The sequence below is a fragment of the Impatiens glandulifera genome, chromosome 5, assembly GCF_907164915.1.
Source record: "Impatiens glandulifera chromosome 5, dImpGla2.1, whole genome shotgun sequence".
Taxonomy (NCBI): domain Eukaryota; kingdom Viridiplantae; phylum Streptophyta; class Magnoliopsida; order Ericales; family Balsaminaceae; genus Impatiens; species Impatiens glandulifera.
This window is the reverse complement of record NC_061866.1, coordinates 40,941,030-40,962,432: the sequence shown is the minus strand read 5'-3', so window position 1 is coordinate 40,962,432 and position 21,403 is coordinate 40,941,030. Positions and strand designations below refer to the sequence as shown.

The following is a 21,403-nucleotide window of genomic DNA, read 5'->3' as shown; positions in this document are numbered from 1 at the left end:
GACTGTTTATTCTTAATGAATCAAAATACCCTTTGTGGATGCAAATCCATACCAACTAAATAAAATAAATTTGATTGAACTTATTATAGCCATACCAACTATAAAAAAAAAAAACATTCATCATGTGAACATCAAATTCTGAAGCCCATCAAATAATAATAAATAAGAAAAACACGGGCGCAAAGGCAAGAACAGCAAAATAATCCTTTGCAGATTGACTGCCCGATATTTATACCACGTTCCCACCCAATCGGAATCCCCAGCACTGTATGCTCAAGTTCAACCCCCAGGCTCTATTCAATGCATAAACAAATTCAATACTACTAGTTTCATCTAAGTTTATCTGATCCCGGAAATGTTTGAAATAAGTTCGCAACACTAAGTATCGCACCAAAACAATTACCTGGTGTTGTTTTAAATGGAGCCAGCATCAAGTGATTGATGATTTGCAAATCGGGCATGATGTTTTTCTTTGGAGCCATGGATCAATGCACTGCAAAATATATATATATATATAGAAATTGGTCAGGAAAAGAAAAAAGATTCAATGGTAAAAAACAAAACTAAAGAGGTCTTTATTTCATACATCTTTGTGAAATTTATGGAAGCAAGGGAGGTGGCGGATTGTATCGCCAATGGTTGGGGTATCGAGACATATTGCACAAGCTTCCTCAAAGTTATCATTCTGAAAACATAACAAATTAAGAAGCTCAAATTTATGAATAAGTCACACCACATCTGCAAAATCTAATTAAAATAAAACACACCAGAACTGTAGAATGAGGCAAGCTGTTAATTCTATCTACGGATGTTCCACCGTGTTGGTGATTGTTCTCATCAAGCGCCAATAACATTTCATAATCATTTCTGAAGAAGTAGAAGACAATTGAAAACATTTATATAACGTTTCTATAATTGGAAACTGATACGAAAACCAGAATCAGAGTGAACTGCTATTAATTGAAAAATAGCATTATATAACTAACTTACTCGTTGAAATCTCGTTGAACTTGAAGAAAATTCCCTTGCATTTCCATGTCACCAAATGCTTCCATTGTTTCCAGTATGTACATTCTCTGCATCAAAAGAAAAATGTCAGATTATATCTTTGATATAAACATATTATTCAAAAAATTGTGAATTATAATACTTTTCTAAATGTATGATAGATATTCTTGTTGATCTCATCTTCCATATGTTACAAACCTTAAAACCTCATAAAAGAGAAGAGGATTCTTATCAAAGATCAAACCTATGAAAACTACAATTTTTATTTATTTTTAGACTAAAGTTTTCTTCCATTAAGGAGATTGGCACAACATTCCACTGCCATGACCCCAATTCAATCAAGGTGATTTCAGTGGGAATCGAACATGAGACCTCAACCTCTTAGTTCGTTGGACTCTTACCACTTAAGTTACCTGGGTGAGTAACTAAAAGTTTGTCATTATCAAATAACATAATAGATAGATTTTGAAAACAATAGATACAAGTCATTACCATGTCCACATCCATATCAGGAGGAAACAAGGAGCTTCTTGCCTGATGTGAGACTCTAGAAGGCGGGAAGTTTGTACGACTTCTTAGACGTGACAATCTAGAGGCGGGATTTCGAGCCTGAGAGCCTCTGCGACCAGACACATTCTGAGAAGGTCTAGATTGCAACTGTCTGTTTAAGTTTAATGCCCGTGCACCACCTCTCTACACAAATTACAAAACAGATCATTATGTTTCAACTTTCAGCCAATAGAAAGAAGCAAAAAGAAAATATAAACTTTTGTACTTTCCACCTTCCATTTGTTATTTCAAGACATGGAACCCTAGAGACTAGCAGTTCATTTGTGAATATTTGATTTCCTAGGCATCTTCCAAATACTAAGTACACAATTGAGCAAAAAACATGGAGCCATAATTACCTAGGAAAATGATTACAATGGCAATTTTGTTACCAAATGTTTTTCAGGTTGATCACGATCCGAAAAAAATACATTTATTATATTTGCCAAAAATCACAAAGATCTAAAATTTAACCTAATCTTGAGCAATAAAAGAATCCCTATACCAAATGAAGTAACAAAATTAAACTATAATCTTCATGATCCAAAAAATAATATGATCATGATCCAGAAGAAATCTTATAGGAAACAAAAAAACACTTTCAATTTTAACTTTTAACGATATTTCAGTGAGATCGTAATTGCAACAGTTATTGAACAAAATATTAGTTTCATTGTGCTGTACTCGGTACAGTTTAGCCTGTTCTTCAGATGGTACAGGATTTACTAATAAAATCAAGCTACACAAAATCTCATCAACTTGAGCCACCACATATGGATTAAAAATACCAAATAAAAGACAAAACCATCATTGCTTTGTCAAAATTATCATTGCTAGTTTTAGGTCATATGTTCTGTGTTTTTCGCCAGTCTTCAATGTCATCCTCGAATCGGGGATTCTAATGTGATATATACGCCAATGCATTATGGATTTTCTAATGATGATTATGATGTAATAATAATTCAGTCAAATATAGGTGTTGTAGGTCACGTGATTGTAACGGGAAATATAAACTCCTTTGTGACAAAAATGATTATTTACAAAACATCAAATAAAACTGACTTGTCTTTTTTTCTGAATGCTTTTGAATTCTAGCATCAGAATGGACCCAGTCAAAGATCTAAATGATATCAAAATTATAAAAGAAAAATGTTTAATCACCTAACACAAATCAGATCATGATTCTTAAGTGATTAATGTAAAAATCACTTTGGTAAATTTTTTGCTTAATCACCTAAAACAAAGCAGACCATGATTTTAAGTGATTAATGTAAAAAAAAAACTTTGGTAAAATGAGGATGATTTTTGGTGTAATATCAAATGTCGACATGATAAAACTCTCCCAAAAGAATCCTAGATAAAAATATAACTAGCTTTCTGGAATGTAGGCGTAGCATTGAGGTTGCAAATTGCCAAAATAATTAATACCTTTATAAACTAGTTCAATTTTTAGTTTGTAATCATTCTGGATTTTATTTTCCTAGTGGAGTTATAACTACCACTATTGTAGATCTGACTTTCAGCAGACAATACATATTGATAATTCAGAGACTAATTATTACATCGTCTACTATGCTATTCTTCCTTCATTACGTATTAAGATCTTGAAGGATGATAGCTCTTAGAGGCCCTAATCTATTTCACAACATAATACCTAAGAAGGGTTTTTAAGTTTATTTAACCAAAGATGAAGTTTCCACTTTCCAAGGGTGTGCACGTACTAAGATTCTCTAGCATTGACATTCTTGCTATTACAATAATAAGATAAAGCATTTAGAGGAAGTTGCTTACCCTATTGAATATATGAGCTTGAATGGGAGAGGTCTCCTGTTGCAATGCCAGTGCAATCTCTTCATCCATCTGTGGGTGTTGAGAAGTGATTAATCTGTGAGAGGTCTCCTGTTGCAATGCAAGTGCAATGTCTTCATCAATCTGTGGGTATGACAAGTTGTTAATCTGTGAGAAGATGGAAGAATAGATGCAAACATTAACTAATTCAATAATGAGTTCACCTCAGCAACTGGATTATATGTCCCCCCCTCATTATACAACTGTTCCTGGAGTTCCCTAGCCAACCTTTCATCTGCTTCAACTTGTATAGCTTGAGCCCTAGCATCTAACTCTCCATGAATATTACTTTCACCCCTTTGTGGACCAGTTCTTGTTTGAGGAGATTCATCAATTTCAATAACAGAATTTGAAGCAATTTGATTACGAATGGTCAAGTTTCTGGATAATCTTGAACTTGGTTGCTGCTCTAACGGGCTAAGAAGCACAACTTCTGTTCCAGTAGGTTGTGATGTAGAAGCTTGCTTCTTCCGTTTTGTAATATTTGTTCTATAGCATTCATTAGATTGTTCTGGCTGAGATACATGAGGAGGAACTCTTGAAGAACCAAATGAAGTAGAATTATTCAGCAAACCAGTTGGATTCAACTCTACAAAATCATCAGTGTCTGTCCCAACATAATTTTTTCTGGCCCATGAGTTTTCATGTCTTTGATTGCTGTATGGGTCATCTAATGGAATAAAATGAGATTGACTCTCGTCAGACACTTTCTTTGAACGATTGCGTGTACTTCTCCATCCATCTATCATTTGCGAGAACTCAGAAACATCTCCACTAGCATTACTAGCTCCACATGTATTTTCACTGTTGACTACAGAACTTCTGCAAGTATCAAGTTTAACATGTCAAGTTTGAATATAACAAAAAGAGTGGATGCATGAGATTTCATTTTTTTTCTTAGACCAGGGTTTTTTCCGTGAAGGAGGCTAGCATATCATCTCACCGCCATGACATCCCACTTCAATCAAGGTGTTTTCAGTGGGAATCAAACTTGGGATCTCAACTTCTTACTTAAAGACTCTTACCACTAGAACTAGACTCTTACCACTTGAACTAAAAGATTGGGTGAGTTCCTTACAGTTACAGAACCTATGCAAGTATCAAGTTTGACAGTATGAAAAAGAGTTGATGCATGAAATTTCGTAGATAACATTATGTGATACAAATAATCTTTGGTCATAATATAGTTGCTGAATGAAACAAACAATGAACAACTATGATGGGCCGACCATAAAAAGAATCTATCAACTAATTACTTTGAATGGAGACCCTACACCAGACCTGAAGATATCTTCCATAAAAAGAATCTATCAACTAATTACTTTGGTCATAAAATGAAAGAAGAAGAGATCAATTCTCTAATACAGCCTGAAGTTAAGAGTTCAAGCACAAAAATATACCGACACAAACAGACTATGACAACTTCTGCTACTAATTTTGATTGGGCATAAAACTCTTAAACATATCAATCACAATTACAGCTTCGCTACTTCCAAATCGGATAAATGTATAACAAATGTGTGCTAAATAAAAAGAAAAGGGTGACAACCATCTTCAACAATATTAACAAAACAAAAACTTAAAAATCAATCACCTGGAAGATGTATATATTGTCCTTGAATTAGGCTCCTTAGATAATAAAGGGCGAGTTCTAAGCAGTCCTTGACCTCTATGTTTCGTATTGTCTTCTGCCACTAAGTCTTTTATATCAATCCGACATGTTGTATCTTCATTCTTAGAAGACGACCCATTATTGTGAATATTAACTGAAGTACTATTGTGATTTCCAACCATTTGAGTGGATTTTGCTATATTAAGAGGTGCAATACATCCATTTCTCACCAGTCTCTTTTGCCCAATGACTCTAGCTTCACTCATTAGTCCCTTCACATTCTTAGTATTTGTCTGACCTGTGTATTTATCTTCTAGCTTTCCTTTCCCCTTGTAGGAATCATGGACTGATGAAATGATTGCCTGAGTGTGTAAATCATCTTCAGATTTTCCAATAATTAAAGGTTTCAAAGGCAATGGGCCTTTTCCTTTATCACCTGTCATATCCGCAATGGCTTTTCCTTTAAAAGCATTTACAGTCTTGTTAGCAGCTCGTCTAAACATATAAGTGTCGTTTGTGGATGGAGAATTTGCTAGTCCTGAATTGATTTCATGATGATTTTTACTTGAAATACATAAGTTCTTTCGTGAACTTAAAGATGGTGTTTGTCCGTTCTCGATATCAACAATCAAAACACCCTTCCCTCGTGCCTGATTTCCAGAATGACCAGCTACTGATGTATTTGATTCTTTTCTTATACCAAAGACAACGCCTCTACTTTCTGCTGTAAATCTATCTGGTGTGTCAGGAATTTCACATATTTCATCAATGTCCATGTGATCCATTTCCTGGACTCCAAAAGCTCCAGCCTGCCCAAGTCAACAGAGAGAAACAAAAAAATATTATTTGATTTGTCATAGCTTGTTTGATGTAGGTTTTTCTCTTCAAATAATCCGATTATTTGAATATATATATATATATATATATATATATATATATATATATATATATATATATATCTTTTTTATGAAATAGTGGATTATTTGGGGTTATTTGAGTTAAATAACTAAAATATACTTTGTATTTAATATTTTAAAATGCTACAAGAAAATAAAGTAGGGGAATTTTGGTTCATAATTTGATTGATTAAGGGAGTAAGGGGTTATTTGGATTGAATTCATTAACCCTTCATCAAACAATGCCTTAGTCTTGGGATTCTATTAACAATGCATAAAATCCCTACTAGAAGTAGATATTTCAAAACTAAATAAACAGCAACACAAAGGCAAACAGTGGCTTGAAAGCGAATGAACATAAATGTAGTTAAAAAAAGAAAACTCACACAGAAATAACTAAAAGTCATTGATCGAGTCATATATCACTTTATTTTTCTTATACCTAAAGAATGAGACTTTAATAGTATTAAAAGGCACAACAAAGAGGGTCTTAGCCACAAAGGTACCAGTTCCCACAAGAATACTATGTACTAGATTGGACAAATATATTAACCACATGGAAAGAAACACCAAAACTAGTTCAGAAACTCAATCGAAACATGCACTAAGAAACCAATAGATACAATCCCATGTACTAGAACTAGAATAAAACTCATGAAAATGCCAAATTATCGAGCAATAAATTTCATATCATTGCTTCACCACCTACAACCTCCATAAAGAACTTGAACATTTAATGGAATGGAATAGAATTTAGTGAACTAGTGAAGAAAATGATAAGCAATTTGGTAAACTTCTTCATGAAAAACAGAGATACAAAGAAAGCCCTAAAGAAACTTCTTCGTAAAATCGAATTCCATCCCCATCAAATTCGATGAGATATCAATCTACACGATAATTGATACACAGGAAACGATAGAATGTAAAAGGGGGAAAAGATGCATAAAATTAAATTCTTGAATTTGAAAAACTTACAAGATTTCTGCATAAATCGATAAGTAAGACTAACGCAGAAAGACACAAGAAGAAAATCCCATATTAAATCGTATCAGAATAAACAGATTGCAGATTATAATATGAAACCCTAAAAGATCGATAACCAGATTGAAATACAGAGAAAGAGCCGAATTACCGAAACTTCTTGGTGCGATTTGGTGAAATATCTCAAAAGAATTGAATAGATTTGCCGGATTAAGAGTCTAGGTTTTGAACATCTCGTTCGACGCAGGAAGAAGATGGTGTAAAGCCATGGCCGAGTTTCTGAAGCTCAAGAAAGTACATCTGAAAGTGTCACACTTACCCCCTGTTTTCTATGAAAGATTGAATCTCACCCTTAAACTTTTTATAGACTACTTTTGTTCCCTAAACTTCTAAAATCTAGATCAATTGACTTTTTAAGGGAGTGAGAATAATGTATGTTGTTTAACTTATATTAAAAAACAAAAATAATTTGGGCAACAAAGTTATAACGAAAGTAAGGCCACAAATCCGATGTGGTCTATCACATTCTAGGATAGAAAAAAAATTCGGAAAAATGGCCATGTCCGGGAATCTTTTTTTCTCTTCGAAAAAATGGTCATATTCTCGGGAGATTTTTGTCCCGAACATGACAATCTTTGGGAGATTTTTGTCCTGAAGCCATGTTCGAAAGCAGAGAGGAAAAAAAATCGAAAAAATGATTATGTTTAGGAGATTTTTATCCCGAACATATGCATGTCTAGGAGAGAGAAACAAATTTTGAGAAAATTGTTATGTTCAGGAAAAAAAAATTTATTTATTTTTCATGCCCAAGTGACAGACCAACGTAAGATTCGTGTTCTACGTCTGTTTAAAAATTATAATAATTTTGTATTAAAAATAATCTAGTTTAATTTGTTCTCAAGTCTTCAAATTCAAACCATTTACGAAATATATATATTTTTTAATTGATTAAATGTGAAGTTAATATATATTATGCCATCTAAAAATACTTTTTTTTATATAATTTTAGGCTTGAATCTAAGTTTATCTGAAAAAACTTTATAAATTTATGTGTCAAAATATTATCACATCTTGATTCACTTTTTAATGAAATGTTTGACAAAAAGAAAATATATTTTCAAATAATTTTTTTTTACAATTCAATGTCTAAATCAAATCAAAACTATTTTTTTTTTTCAAATGGGAGCAATATAATAGTCACTTTAGGCTTACATGTGTGTTCCATTTGAATTATATTAACTAATTTTAAATCGAAAAAGTAATGTGATCATGTTAAGTTAGTTTATGATTATAGAGATTTTGTTAAATTTATAAATTAAAAAAATAGTTATTACAAGGAGTAATTTGAAGATTCATGGTAGACATAAATGTGTGTTGGTGTCTTTTTAATTTGTCATGGATCCCATGTGACTTTTTGTTTTTTTGTTCTAACATATGATTTTTAACAATAAGAAGAAATTCAAAAGCAACACTTTATTTGAAAATAAGTATAATAAGAACTTAATACAACCCAAGATTCTGATAAGTTTGAAAAAATATATTTGACATAACCCTAATCAAACAAATAAACTCGAAAACAAGAAAACTGCATTCACCGGCAGAAAACTGAATACATATGTTGATTCTGAGTCACTTATAATAAATAATTCACGATCCTTACTAGACACGAAAAAATCATGAAGTGTCTTTCCAACATTACAAGTCTCATTGAGAATCCAAAGATTTCATCCCGGAAAAAGAAAAATCACAAGGCCGACTAGACATATGGATTAGAACTGTGTGCCACTCTATGACTTCTAAAAAGAGGCTACCAAATTCTTCATTCATCGGTTACGCATCCATTTGATGCTGATTGCACATTTTTGATGTACTAAGAAATGAGAAATATAAATGGGTTAAAAGTAGTACAATATAAACATTGTTGTTTAAAAAGAAGAAGAATCTGTGCATACCTTGTATAGGACACCTCTTTGAGCTTTATATGCAGGAGGAACCCAGTTCTTTCTTCTATTCTCCAATTCCTGATCAGTTAAATGGACATCCATTCTCTTTTTCCCAATGTCTACTGTGATGATGTCCCCATTCTCGATCAAACCAATGGGTCCTCCTTCCTGAAAGTGTTCATAGTTGCATTTCTCATCAGATTTATTCAAACTTTTTGAGCAATTCAAAGATAATGGTTCTCAAGAGCAGTTCATTGTCAAGTTAATGCTCTAGGAAACTTTGACCAATACAATAATGAACCCTTTTTCATATGTTTATGTATCTGGATCCAAATTCAGATTCAGAAACATAAACAAAAACAAAAAAAAATAATCTCCTTAACCAAATTTAGTTTCCAAATGTTTCTATATTTGGACCAGATAAGTGTTTCCAATACCACGTCTTTCTTCTGTAAATATAAATACCGACTAATTTGGTAAGCAGTTGGATTTAGGACATGAGAAAACTCAATGAATTAAGTTAGAAAAAACAAACCAAGATAAGTCACATTTAAACATCAAACTTCTCTTACCCAAAACATCCTGAGTTTATTATTTTTAGGCTTTAGCACATTATTGATCCATCGTGTGTAATAAAAAAACTTTGAATGCACATTGCAGTCAATTTAAACTAAAACTCATACAATTTTTCATTTCATTTTGAGATGGCAGAGTAATTTAAACTAAAAATCATACAAAATTAATGTTTTTGCTACTACGAAAAGAAAAAAACTTGTGTTGCATCCACATTTCCAGTCAGTAACACTTGTGAATATAAATGAAAACCCTAAGAAGCCAAAAGATAATAAAAAAAAAAAGTTATCGGGTTTAGTTGATACCTGGGCTTCCGGACATATGTGACCAACCACATAACCATGTGAACCTCCTGAGAATCTTCCGTCAGTCAGCAACGCAACATCCTGTTATTGACAAGAGGAACGAGACTATTACTCATATATTAACTAAGTGCATGGCGTATAATTGAGTAAAATGAGATACACAACAATCTTCAATTTTTTTAAACAATATAACATTATGAAACAAAACCTTTCCAAGGCCTGCACCCATGATTGCACTTGTTGGTGTCAGCATTTCAGGCATGCCAGGCCCCCCTTTAGGCCCTTCTCCTCTAATAACCACCACCTTTCCCTGAATTAAGGTAAACAATATGTTGTACATTAATACACAAAATCAAAATAAATTCCATCAAATTCATGTGTTAAGCAAGTAGGGTTATAAATGCTATTAGTCTGTTTGGAGGAACAAGTTAATGATGTCCACACCTTGAAACTCATAGGATTTTCAGAGATAGCTGCAATCATTGATTCCTCTCCTTCAAAGACAAGAGCAGGACCTGTGAAAATAAAATGTTTATGGTCATATCATGACTGATTCGTGGTTCATCAATATATACAAACAAAGCGGAAAGGGTACCTTTGAAAAATAGTCCCTCCTTCCCTGTAATCTTTGCAACAGAACCTTTTGGTGCTAGGTTTCCATATAAAATTTGGATATGCGCAGTTTCCTTGATTGGGTTTGATAATGGCCTTATAATTTGCTGGTAAGAGAGTAAATTTTTGGTTTATTTTTAAACACAAATAGGAAAAAGATTGAACCATATCACTTTTGCAAGCTATGAAAGTTACATAAAAAAGGAAATAGATGCCTTACCTGACCTTCAGACAGAGAAGGGAATAGTTTTGCATTCTCCGCCAATGTCTTTCCCGTGACTAATTGGAAAAGAAAGCAAAATTTACTAAAGAAAAATTCAAAATCAGAAATAGACTGATCAAATTAGCTAAAGGTATAAGCTCAATTTTACCTGTTAAACAGTCACCATCCATCAAGCCAAGCTCCAAGAGGTAACGAATGATCGCTGGTGTTCCACCAATCTGTAATGCAGACAGGCCTCAAATAAGTGACAGAAAAGTCATCATAACTTAGTCACAAGATTTAAAAAGCCAAAAAATGATATGGTGTTCAAGAAAGAAGCATATATTCTCTGAAACCAGTCCATTGTATCTCACTTGCCAAGACTTGGATGATTGAAATTGGAATTAGCATTGAATTACAATTCAATTCTATAGGGAGAAATTATTGAATTGTAATTCTTTAAGAGATTTTTTTGATTTTTTTCTTCTAGTTCTTACTCTCTCTTTTTCTTCTCTTTTAACTGCCTATAAGCATTTAAATGTATATAAACTCATTTTCGGCTAATTAACAAATGTGGCATTGGCTTGAATTGTGCGGGAGTATACTAGAATTGGAATTCAGAGGTTATTAGAGTGAAATTGCGCCTACAATTATACACAGTTCCAATTACAATTCAGCTTTAACCAAACATAGTCGAATAAAGACTGTGAAAGAAAATAGAGTTGTATCCATCCCCACCTTATGTACATCTTCCATAACATATTTTCCACTCGGCTTAAGATCAGCCAGGAAAGGAATCTGGTCACTGACTTTCTGGAAATCATCAAGAGTTAAATCCAAGCCAACTGACCTGTCATAAGCAAAAAAAGAAAAGAAAAGAACTGCATTCAACAACTTCTAAGTGCTGTAACTAAGTTATGCTGGTAGTGGCATACGTGAAATCCAAACCTGGCAATAGCAATTAAATGCAGAACTGCGTTTGTGGAGCCACCCAAAGCCATGACAATGACCATGGCATTACGTAGAGATTTATGAGTGATAATGTCTCGTGGTTTCAAATCCATTTCCAATAAATTCAGAAGATATTTTCCAGCAAGGCGGCACTCATCTAGCTTTAGTGGGTCTTCAGCAGGTGTCGAAGAACTATTTTAAGACCAGTGTGTGGTAGGAATTAACAATAACATTTTTTGAACATTTTTAATTGCTTATATGAAGAGGTGGTCCTACCTGTAAGGAATAGACATCCCCATTGCCTCAATGGCAGAAGCCATTGTATTGGCTGTGTACATTCCACCACATGCCCCTGCTCCAGGACATGAATTACGAATAACATTCATTCTTTGTTCATCATTTACAGATCCGCTCACATATTCACCATAAACCTACAGGATTATTGAGAAGAATGAATAATTAGCCAAAACTGGAAACAGCATAACAACTCATTAGTTTTCATTAGCAACATAAAAACTTCTCCACAAGGACAAGGACAGTCTAGTTTGGAGCACTGGTAATGCTGAAATCATTGCCATCGGCATTGAAATTTGATCTCCTTAACTGTTTTAAAAAAGAATTGTCCTCTTCTCCTGTTTTTTTCTCATTTTGGTGATGCCTAACTTTAATGGCACATATGTACTCAACTATAGGACTGAGCAACTTTCGAGTAAACCCAACCTGTTCCAAACAACTTTTTCAGGTTTGGGTAATATATTTCAGGTTAGTTTTGATTTAATTTAATTCGGTTTACATGTACACTTATTTCATATACTTGAATTATTTTTATGTAGAGAAAATTTATTTATATAATTTTATTTAACAAATTAAATGATGAGATAAAAGAGGAGATGTCAAAGATATAAATTTTGTAAAATTGTTTTGATATTTGAGAAATTTAAGTAAATTGATTTGATTTAAAATTAATTGGTTGAATAAGTCAATTTATTAAACACACCCTTAGTTTTATTAATGTAGAATAGGTTTGCCCAACCCAAATTAGAATTAGTAAGTGGGAATTGTTAATACTCACCCCCCTACTGAACTAGTATTTTATAATTATTATTTTGTGATAAGTGTGACTTTCACACTTAACACCTTATCAATGAAATCATTTTCAATAAAAAAACATAGAGAAGAAAATTCTTAGGTACAATGTTATATGTTCTATAAACCCCACCGCATTAAAACATTTCCTTCTCAAGATGTGTGAATATTTCCTATAAAGACAGTATCATAAGAAAAAAAACCTTTTTTTTAATCTGAAATCACTAGATTCTAAGCTGATACAAATACATATGTATACTTCTCGAAACTAGTTGTAGTACTTTGGTGTTTCCATCAATTTTAAGCCCGATAACTAAAAGAACTAAGAGACACGGGTGATCAGTTATAGGCGAGAAAAGTTGGATTGCAAGTGATTAGAGATAGTGAATTAGAGATAAATGGTCAAATAGGGTGAATGTTAAGGCTTGAGTGTGTAAACAACTCTAGTTCTTATCTAGCAACATGAGTATCGCATCCATGAAATATAATTATTCAGATCTGATCTTTACCAAGTTGCTGCAGCCTACTTTAAAGATGTATCTCGTTATAGGACATTCCTTATTCATTGAAGGAAAATATAAAAAATTATAAATAAAATAGGGCATTACACTCAAATAGCATAAGCAGACACTAGGGAAAATTTATAGGTCAATGACTTCCACCATACATAATTGAAAAGCATAACATAGACAGCAAACTCTTCCTGCGTGAAAAAATAAAAGAATTTAGCAATACCTGAAATGCAGATACTATGTCCAATGTATTGCCTTGAAAATGACCCGGCTGCAACAAGTACATCAGAATTTACCATTAACACGTGCCTTGACAAGGTAAAATGTGCAAAGAACAAAGAAAAAAATGTATCAAACAACTAAATCTGTACTAGGATGCAATTCCTTGACATCATGGTTTTGGCTTTGATTATATCATCATCATAAACAACATAGACATGCTTATGGATAGTGAGAAACAGAACCAAACTTGTCATTTCTATATCAAAGTAAAAACAAAAACAACTTACTTTGATTGTTCCACCATAAATCATTATACTAGGTCGATTCAACCGTCCCATGGCCATAATTGTACCAGGCATCTGCAGAAAGAAGTATTAACCAAAATTCAGTACTGCCTAATAACATTGTGGCATAAAATTCACTATAAACATCTGAAAAAACAAGAAAAAAATGTATAATTTCAAAGACAATGATGTAATATTATAATTTAGTAGCAAATATCAAAATTAACATTATAGAGATTGAAAGCTTACATTTTTATCACAACCCGGAATAGAGATGTTTCCATCATACCACTGAGCCGACATAACAGTTTCAATACTATCAGCAATCAAATCTCTAGACTGAAGACTATAACGCATCCCAGTAGTACCCATTGAAATAGCATCACTAACCCCAATAGTATTAAACCTAAACCCAACTAAACCCGCCTCTGTTACACCTTCCTTAACAGCTTCCGCAAGTTTCAAGAGATGCATATTACAAGTATTACCCTCATACCAAACAGACGAGATACCCACTTGAGGTTTTCCCATATCCTCATCGGATAATCCGACACCGTATAAGACAGCCTGAGAAGCGCCTTGGGATTTGGGTTCGGTAACACGAGAACTGTATTTGTTGAGCTTGAGAAGTGGAGGAGAATCGGTGACTGAGGAGGGCGGAGGGGCGATGGTTTCAGTCGTTGATGCCCGGATGAGGAAATGGCGATTCCGGCTAGGAAAGGAGGAGAATTTGGTGGTGGGAGGAGAGGAAATGAAGCTGGTTTGGGGAATTACTAAAGCGGATTGCATTGTTGAAGAAGGTGGAGGAAATGGCGGCTGCAGCGGCGGCGAGTTTTTGGAGTGGCTGAGTGATAGTGGAAGGGGTTTTAAGAGGGGATGAGAGAAGCAACACGACGTCGTATGTCTGATTGTAGGAACGATTCTCAAGCGTGGCATTTTTAACTATTATTTCTAAGCCCGATTAGTGTGCTTTATTGTAAAAAATTGAATAAAACTTTTTTAAAGTGAAAAGTGGACTCAAAAAATATTTTATACAAAAGTTTAAGTAAAATTAAAAAAATTATAAAAAATTAAATTTAAGTATAATTATAAAATATAAATTTAAGTATATTAAAAAAAAATGGTTCAAATCCAGCTGAAAATTTCAAACAAGTCCAATAAGTTTTTGTCAAAACTATTATTATTATTATTTTTTAGTTTTGTCAAACTAATATAATAATTTATATATGATTACATCTTGATTCTTAATGTTATTTAATAAAAGTATTAAGATTCTAAAGACTCAGAATTTGGCCATGTATTAGTAAGATGAGGGAGATTCTATTGGAAAAAAAATATCATTTAAATTTGTTTTTAAACAAATTATTTGTCAATATTATTTAGTAATATTATAATTCAAGTTACAAAATTAAAATTATAAATTTTGCAAAATTTTTACATATATTAGGCGCCCTCGAATTATTCTGATTGCTCACTTTCAGCACTTAAATTAATTTTTTAAATAAATCGTACTTTCAACGTTTAAAAAGGTCACTGATAGCCTTCCGTGAACTTTTTGGTTAAACATAACGGTTTAAACTTAAAAATAATTATATAGTATCTTTAATCTTATTTTTTATATTATATATATATATATTATTACTTTTTATATTTATATAATTATTAAATCTCTTATATATATATATATTATTTACTTTTTTATATATATAAAACAAAGTTTAAAAATAAATTATATTTATTATATTTAATTATTAATTATATAGATATATATAAATAAATTTATATAATTTATAGAATATATATTTTAAATAATAATTTAAAAGTTAAAAGTAACTTTTCAATTACTCAATTACTTTTAACTTTTAAATTATTTTTTAAAATATATATTATATAAATATTATATATAAATTAATTAAAGATAATATATATAAATTATATATATATATATTTATTATATAAATTATTTTAAATTTTATTTTATATAAATATATAGATAAAAATAATAATATATATATATATATATATTATCTATATATTATATAAAAGATTTAATAATTATATAAATACAAAATAATAATATATATATAATATTATATATAAGCGATTTAATAATTATATATATATAATATAATAATATAAGATTAAAGATAATATATAAAAATAATAATATTTTAAGTTAAAGCCGTTATGTTTAACAAAAAAAAATGATTAAAAGATTCATGGTGAAATTTATAAAAGTTGAAAGTGCGATTTGTTTCAAAACATAATTTGAGGACCAAATATGAACAATCAAAGTAATTAAAGGGGCTCAAAATAATTTGCCCTATATAATAATATAATAATACTTAAAGTCAACTAATACTATATTAATCTAGTCATCAGCCCATCATTAAGTATTTTCTCTTTTCTCTCTCTATTCCTTAATTAAATTTTGTTTTTTATTATATTTATATATATATATATATATATATATTTATATATATTACCATATTTTTTATATTAATTCAAGATATAAATATTTTTTTTGGTTATAAATGTACCTACTTTCATAATTTTTATATTTATTTATTTATATATATATTTAAACAATTTTTATTTTTATAAATGCATCTACCTTTATAATTTTATATTTATTTGTTACCTTATATATATTATATTATATTATTTTTCATCATTAATTTTATATAAATACATTTTATCTATTATCATACAATTTTTTTTCTCATCATATATACATAATATTTTCTTTATGAGTATAAATATTGTTTATGTTAATATAAAAGTTAACTAATTGTTAAATAAATATTAAATACAATATATATATACACAAAATATTTAAATTATTTCAACAATTATAAGTGGTTTAGCGGTTTAAGTGTTCACATTTCATACTTGAGACCAGAGTTCAAATCCCAAATATGCAAATTTATATTTATATGGTGGCGCAACTTTAAACAAATGATAGGCATCTTAAAGTGTGAGGTTGAAATTAGTGGTTGTTTGACGAGTATTTTAAAATCTAGGTCGGGTGGTGGGTGGTTTGTCGTGTGTGAGGTCACAGAATTAATTGTTGGTATGACGAGCATTTGAAAGTGTGGAGTCACAAGATGCATGTCGAAATTAGTGGTTGTTTGGCGAGTATTTGAAAATGTGAGGTCACGAGATGGAGGTCGGAATTAGTGGTTATTTGGCGAGTATTTGAAAGTGTGAGGTCACGAGATGGAGGTCGGGTGGTGGGTGGTTTGTCGAGTGTGACATTGAAAATGGTTTGACGAGCAATTATTGTTGATTTGTTGAAGTGGAGAGTGGTTTGTTGAGGGATAGAGGCATATAAAAAAGTGTTTGAAAGTGTGAGGTCACGAGATGGAGGTCGGGTGGTGGGTGGTTTGTCAAGTGTGTCATTATAATTAATGATTGGTTTGACGAGCAAATTATTATTGGTTGTTGATTTGTTGAAGTGGGGAGTGGTTTGTTGAGGGATAAAGGCATATAAAAAAGTGAGTCACAAGATTATGGTCAGTGGGTGGAGGGTTAGTGATTGAGTTTGACGAGATATAAGAGGTGTATCATCAATTGATGTTGACTAAGATTGATGAATAATTTGCCGAGGAGATAAAAAATGCATATGAAAAAGCGTGAGTTACAAGATGAGGGTCAGTTGATGGATTAAGTGGGTGCCGAATAAATAAAATATATGTTAATATTAAGTTTAAGATTAAACTTAATTTTTACAAATTAAAACTAATTTTAAATTAATTAAATTTGAATAATATTAATTTTATCTAAAATATTTATAGATAAATAATATTTTATATATATATATTTGAAAGTGTGACGTCACAAGATGCATGTCGAAATTAGTGGTTGTTTGGCGAGTATTTGAAAATGTGAGGTCACGAGATGGAGGTCGGAATTAGTGGTTATTTGGCGAGTATTTGAAAGTGTGAGGTCACGAGATGGAGGTCGGGTGGTGGGTGGTTTGTCGAGTGTGACATTGAAAATGGTTTGACGAGCAATTATTGTTGATTTGTTGAAGTGGAGAGTGGTTTGTTGAGGGATAGAGGCATATAAAAAAGTGTTTGAAAGTGTGAGGTCACGAGATGGAGGTCGGGTGGTGGGTGGTTTGTCAAGTGTGTCATTATAATTAATGATTGGTTTGACGAGCAAATTATTATTGGTTGTTGATTTGTTGAAGTGGGGAGTGGTTTGTTGAGGGATAAAGGCATATAAAAAAGTGAGTCACAAGATTATGGTCAGTGGGTGGAGGGTTAGTGATTGAGTTTGACGAGATATAAGAGGTGTATCATCAATTGATGTTGACTAAGATTGATGAATAATTTGCCGAGGAGATAAAAAATGCATATGAAAAAGCGTGAGTTACAAGATGAGGGTCAGTTGATGGATTAAGTGGGTGCCGAATAAATAAAATATATGTTAATATTAAGTTTAAGATTAAACTTAATTTTTACAAATTAAAACTAATTTTAAATTAATTAAATTTGAATAATATTAATTTTATCTAAAATATTTATAGATAAATAATATTTTATATATATATATATTTATCCGTACAAATGCACGGGGTTCAGGCTAGTTACGGTAAAAAATGACCGAAGATAATAGGGATCTTTAGAAATAAATATATATATTTGGAAAATGTTATTTTTAAAATAATCCTTGTTTAAAAATGTTGATTGGGATGATATATATATATATTTTTATATAGATTTACAGTATTAATATATAATAATAAAATAATTATTATTTTAAAAGAGTCTTGATGGTTATAAGTTGGGAAAGAAATAAATGTCACAAAATCACTATGACACTTGTACAAAAGAAAAATAAAAAAAAGTTATACTAAAAAAATAAGTATTATTTTAAAAGAGTCTTGATGGATAATAAGTTGGGAACGAAATAAATGTCACAAAATCACTATTACACTTGTACAAAATAGAAATAAAAAAAAGTTATACTAAAAAAATAATTATTATTTTAAAAGAGTCTTGATAGGTAATAAGTTGGGAACGAAATAAATGTCACAAAATCCCTATGACACTTGTACAAAAGAGAAATAAAAAAAAAAGTTATACTAAAAAAATAATTAAAAAATAAAATAAAATGTCCCAAACATCTATATATATTGGGACAAAAAAAATTCTTGATGGTTATTTTTTTTAATTTATTATTATTATTATTTTTTAGACATTATTTTTTTTATTTCTCTTTTAAGCACATGTGTTAGGCCCAGATCAGATCTTCTGCTACCGAATGGGGTGTTCCCCTATTGCGGACCAATCAAAACTCAACATTATTATTATATTAATAAATTAAAACTAGGTTGAAAGGAAGAAAAAGAACCCGGAACCCGTATTTTATTCCGGGTTCAGCAGAAACGGAAATGAGTGAAGCTTCCTTCGCTTCACTCTGTTTTACATGACCATTCCGTATTTTATTCCGGGTTCAGCAGAAACGGAAATGAGTGAAGCTTCCTTCGCTTCACTCTGTTTTACATGACCATTGAAAAGACAGTCTACACTGTTTTATATAAAGTTGTCCATGTAAAACTTTAATTACTCTAATTTATAAATTATGTTTATAAATTTATTTATGATGTATTTAAATGATTAAATAATAATTCATATAATTTTATTTCTGATATATATAAAATAAGAATTATGAATTAATATAATTTTATTTAAAGATCAGTTTAAAATAATAATCATAAATTATGTGATTTAAGATATTTAAATTAATTTTTATGAATGATTATAATTATATGTTATAATTGTGATATATTCAAATGAATTTGTACAAATTATTTCATAATGTATATATTTATATATTTAATATGCACAAATTTCTTTATAATGTATTGAAATATATTTTGACAAATTATTTAAAAATTTATATAATTATATAATTATATATTAAATATATACATATAAAAACATATTTTTAATTATTTTTGAAAGATATTTAAATTATTTTGTAAATATATTTAAATGAATTTGTAAAACAAAAATATTTAATTTTTTTTGTAATATATTTAAATAAATTAAAATATTTTAAAATTTATTTTTAAGATATTTAAAAAATATATTTAAATTATTTTATATTGTATATAATTATATATAAATGTTCATGTAAAACCACTAACATATTTATACGTTAATGAAAAAGCATTTATGCCTTCATGTAAATCTGTAAAAGAATAATAAAAAAAAAAAAACGCTATCAGACTTCACCTGGTAGCGCTTGTTTTTATTTTTTTAAATACCTAGTGAAGTTTACTTCATTTCTATCAGTGCTGTAAATATTGAGTGAAGCAAGCTTCACCTGGTAGTGTTTGTTTCACTCATTTGAGCGCTGTAAATACCCAGGTGAAGCTAATTTCACCTGGTAGCGCTTGTTTTTATTATTATTTTGCAGAGTTACATGAAGGCATAAATGCTTTTACATGAACATATAAATGTTTTTACATAAACGTGTTAATGGTTTTACATGAACATTTATATATATTTAATATATAATTATATAAAATAATTTAAATAATTTTTTTTAAATATCTTAAAAATAAATTTAAAAATATTTTGTTTTACAAATTTATTTAAATATATTAAAAAATTTTTTGAACATATTGTTATATATATATATTTAATATATAATCATATAAAATAATTAAAATAAATTAATTTAAATATCTTACAAATGTAATTATCAAGTGAAGTTTGCTTCACTCCTATCAGCGCTGTAAATATTGAGTGAAGCAAGCTTCACCTGGTAGTGCTTGTTTCACTCATTTGAGCGCTGTAAATACCCAGGTGAAGTTAGTTTCACCTGGAAGCGCTTATTTTTTTTTATATTTTTTGCAGACTTACATGAAGGCATAAATGCTTTTACATTAACGTATAAATGTTTTTACATAAATGTGTTAGTGGTTTTACATGAACATTTACATATATCTAATATATAATTATATAAAATATAAAATAATTTAAATATATTTTTTAAAAATATCTTATAAATAAATTTTATAATATTTTTTTTTTTACAAATTTATTTAAATATATTACAAAAAAATTTGAACATGTTGTTTTATATATATATATATTTAATATATAATCATATAAAATAATTAAAGTCATTTAAATATCTTATAAATTTAATATCAAGGAAATTTTGCTTCACTTCTATCAGCGCGGTAAATATTGAGTGAATCAATCTTCACCTGGTAGTGTTTGTTTCACTTATTTGAGGTGAAGCTTGCTTCACCTGGTAGTGCTTGTTTTTTTTTTGTTTTTTTGCAGACTTACATGAAGGTATAAATACTCTTACATGAACATATAAATGTTTTTACATAAATGTATTAATGATTTTACATGAACATTTATACATATTTAATATATAATTATATAAAATATAAAATAATTTAAATAATTTTTTTTAAATATCTTACAAATAAATTTAAAAATATTTGGTTTACAAATTTATTTAAATATATTACAAAATTTTTTTAACATGTTGTTATATATATATATTTAATATATAATCATATAAAATAATTAAAATAAATTAATTTAAATATCTTACAAATGTAAATATCAAGTGAAGTTTGCTTCACTTCTTTCAGCGCTGTAAATATTGAGTGAAGCAAGCTTCACTTGGTAGTGCTTGTTTCACTCATTTGAGTGTTGTAAATACCTAGGTGAAACAAGCTTCACCTGATAACGCTTGTTTTTTTTTGTTTTTTTTGTTTTTTTTGCAGATTTACATGAAGGCATAAATGTTTTTACATGAACGTATAAATGTTTTTACA

The 21,403-nt window shown here is 30.0% G+C and overlaps 2 protein-coding genes across 2 annotated transcripts; both read right to left on the bottom strand.

The window, feature by feature from the left end:
- Positions 1-417: 417 nt before the first annotated feature.
- LOC124938312 lies at positions 418-7,189 on the bottom strand. The gene is made up of 9 exons (XM_047478731.1): positions 7,046-7,189; positions 5,000-5,826; positions 3,570-4,227; positions 3,349-3,489; positions 1,501-1,701; positions 991-1,076; positions 768-867; positions 587-685; positions 418-493 (listed from the first exon to the last, which is right to left on the bottom strand). Exons 2-9 carry the CDS (start codon positions 5,800-5,802, stop codon positions 431-433), a joined length of 2,151 nt encoding a protein of 716 aa, XP_047334687.1. The 5' UTR covers positions 5,803-5,826; positions 7,046-7,189; the 3' UTR covers positions 418-430.
- Positions 7,190-8,466: 1,277 nt separating this feature from the next.
- LOC124938280 (dihydroxy-acid dehydratase, chloroplastic) lies at positions 8,467-14,455 on the bottom strand. Its single transcript, XM_047478697.1, has 14 exons — positions 13,834-14,455; positions 13,588-13,659; positions 13,302-13,349; positions 11,757-11,911; positions 11,478-11,672; positions 11,268-11,379; positions 10,699-10,768; positions 10,548-10,606; positions 10,311-10,434; positions 10,160-10,230; positions 9,924-10,025; positions 9,716-9,796; positions 8,847-9,005; positions 8,467-8,764 (listed from the first exon to the last, which is right to left on the bottom strand). Exons 1-14 carry the CDS (start codon positions 14,371-14,373, stop codon positions 8,714-8,716), a joined length of 1,839 nt encoding a protein of 612 aa, XP_047334653.1. The 5' UTR covers positions 14,374-14,455; the 3' UTR covers positions 8,467-8,713.
- Between the last annotated feature and the right edge of the window lie 6,948 nt (positions 14,456-21,403).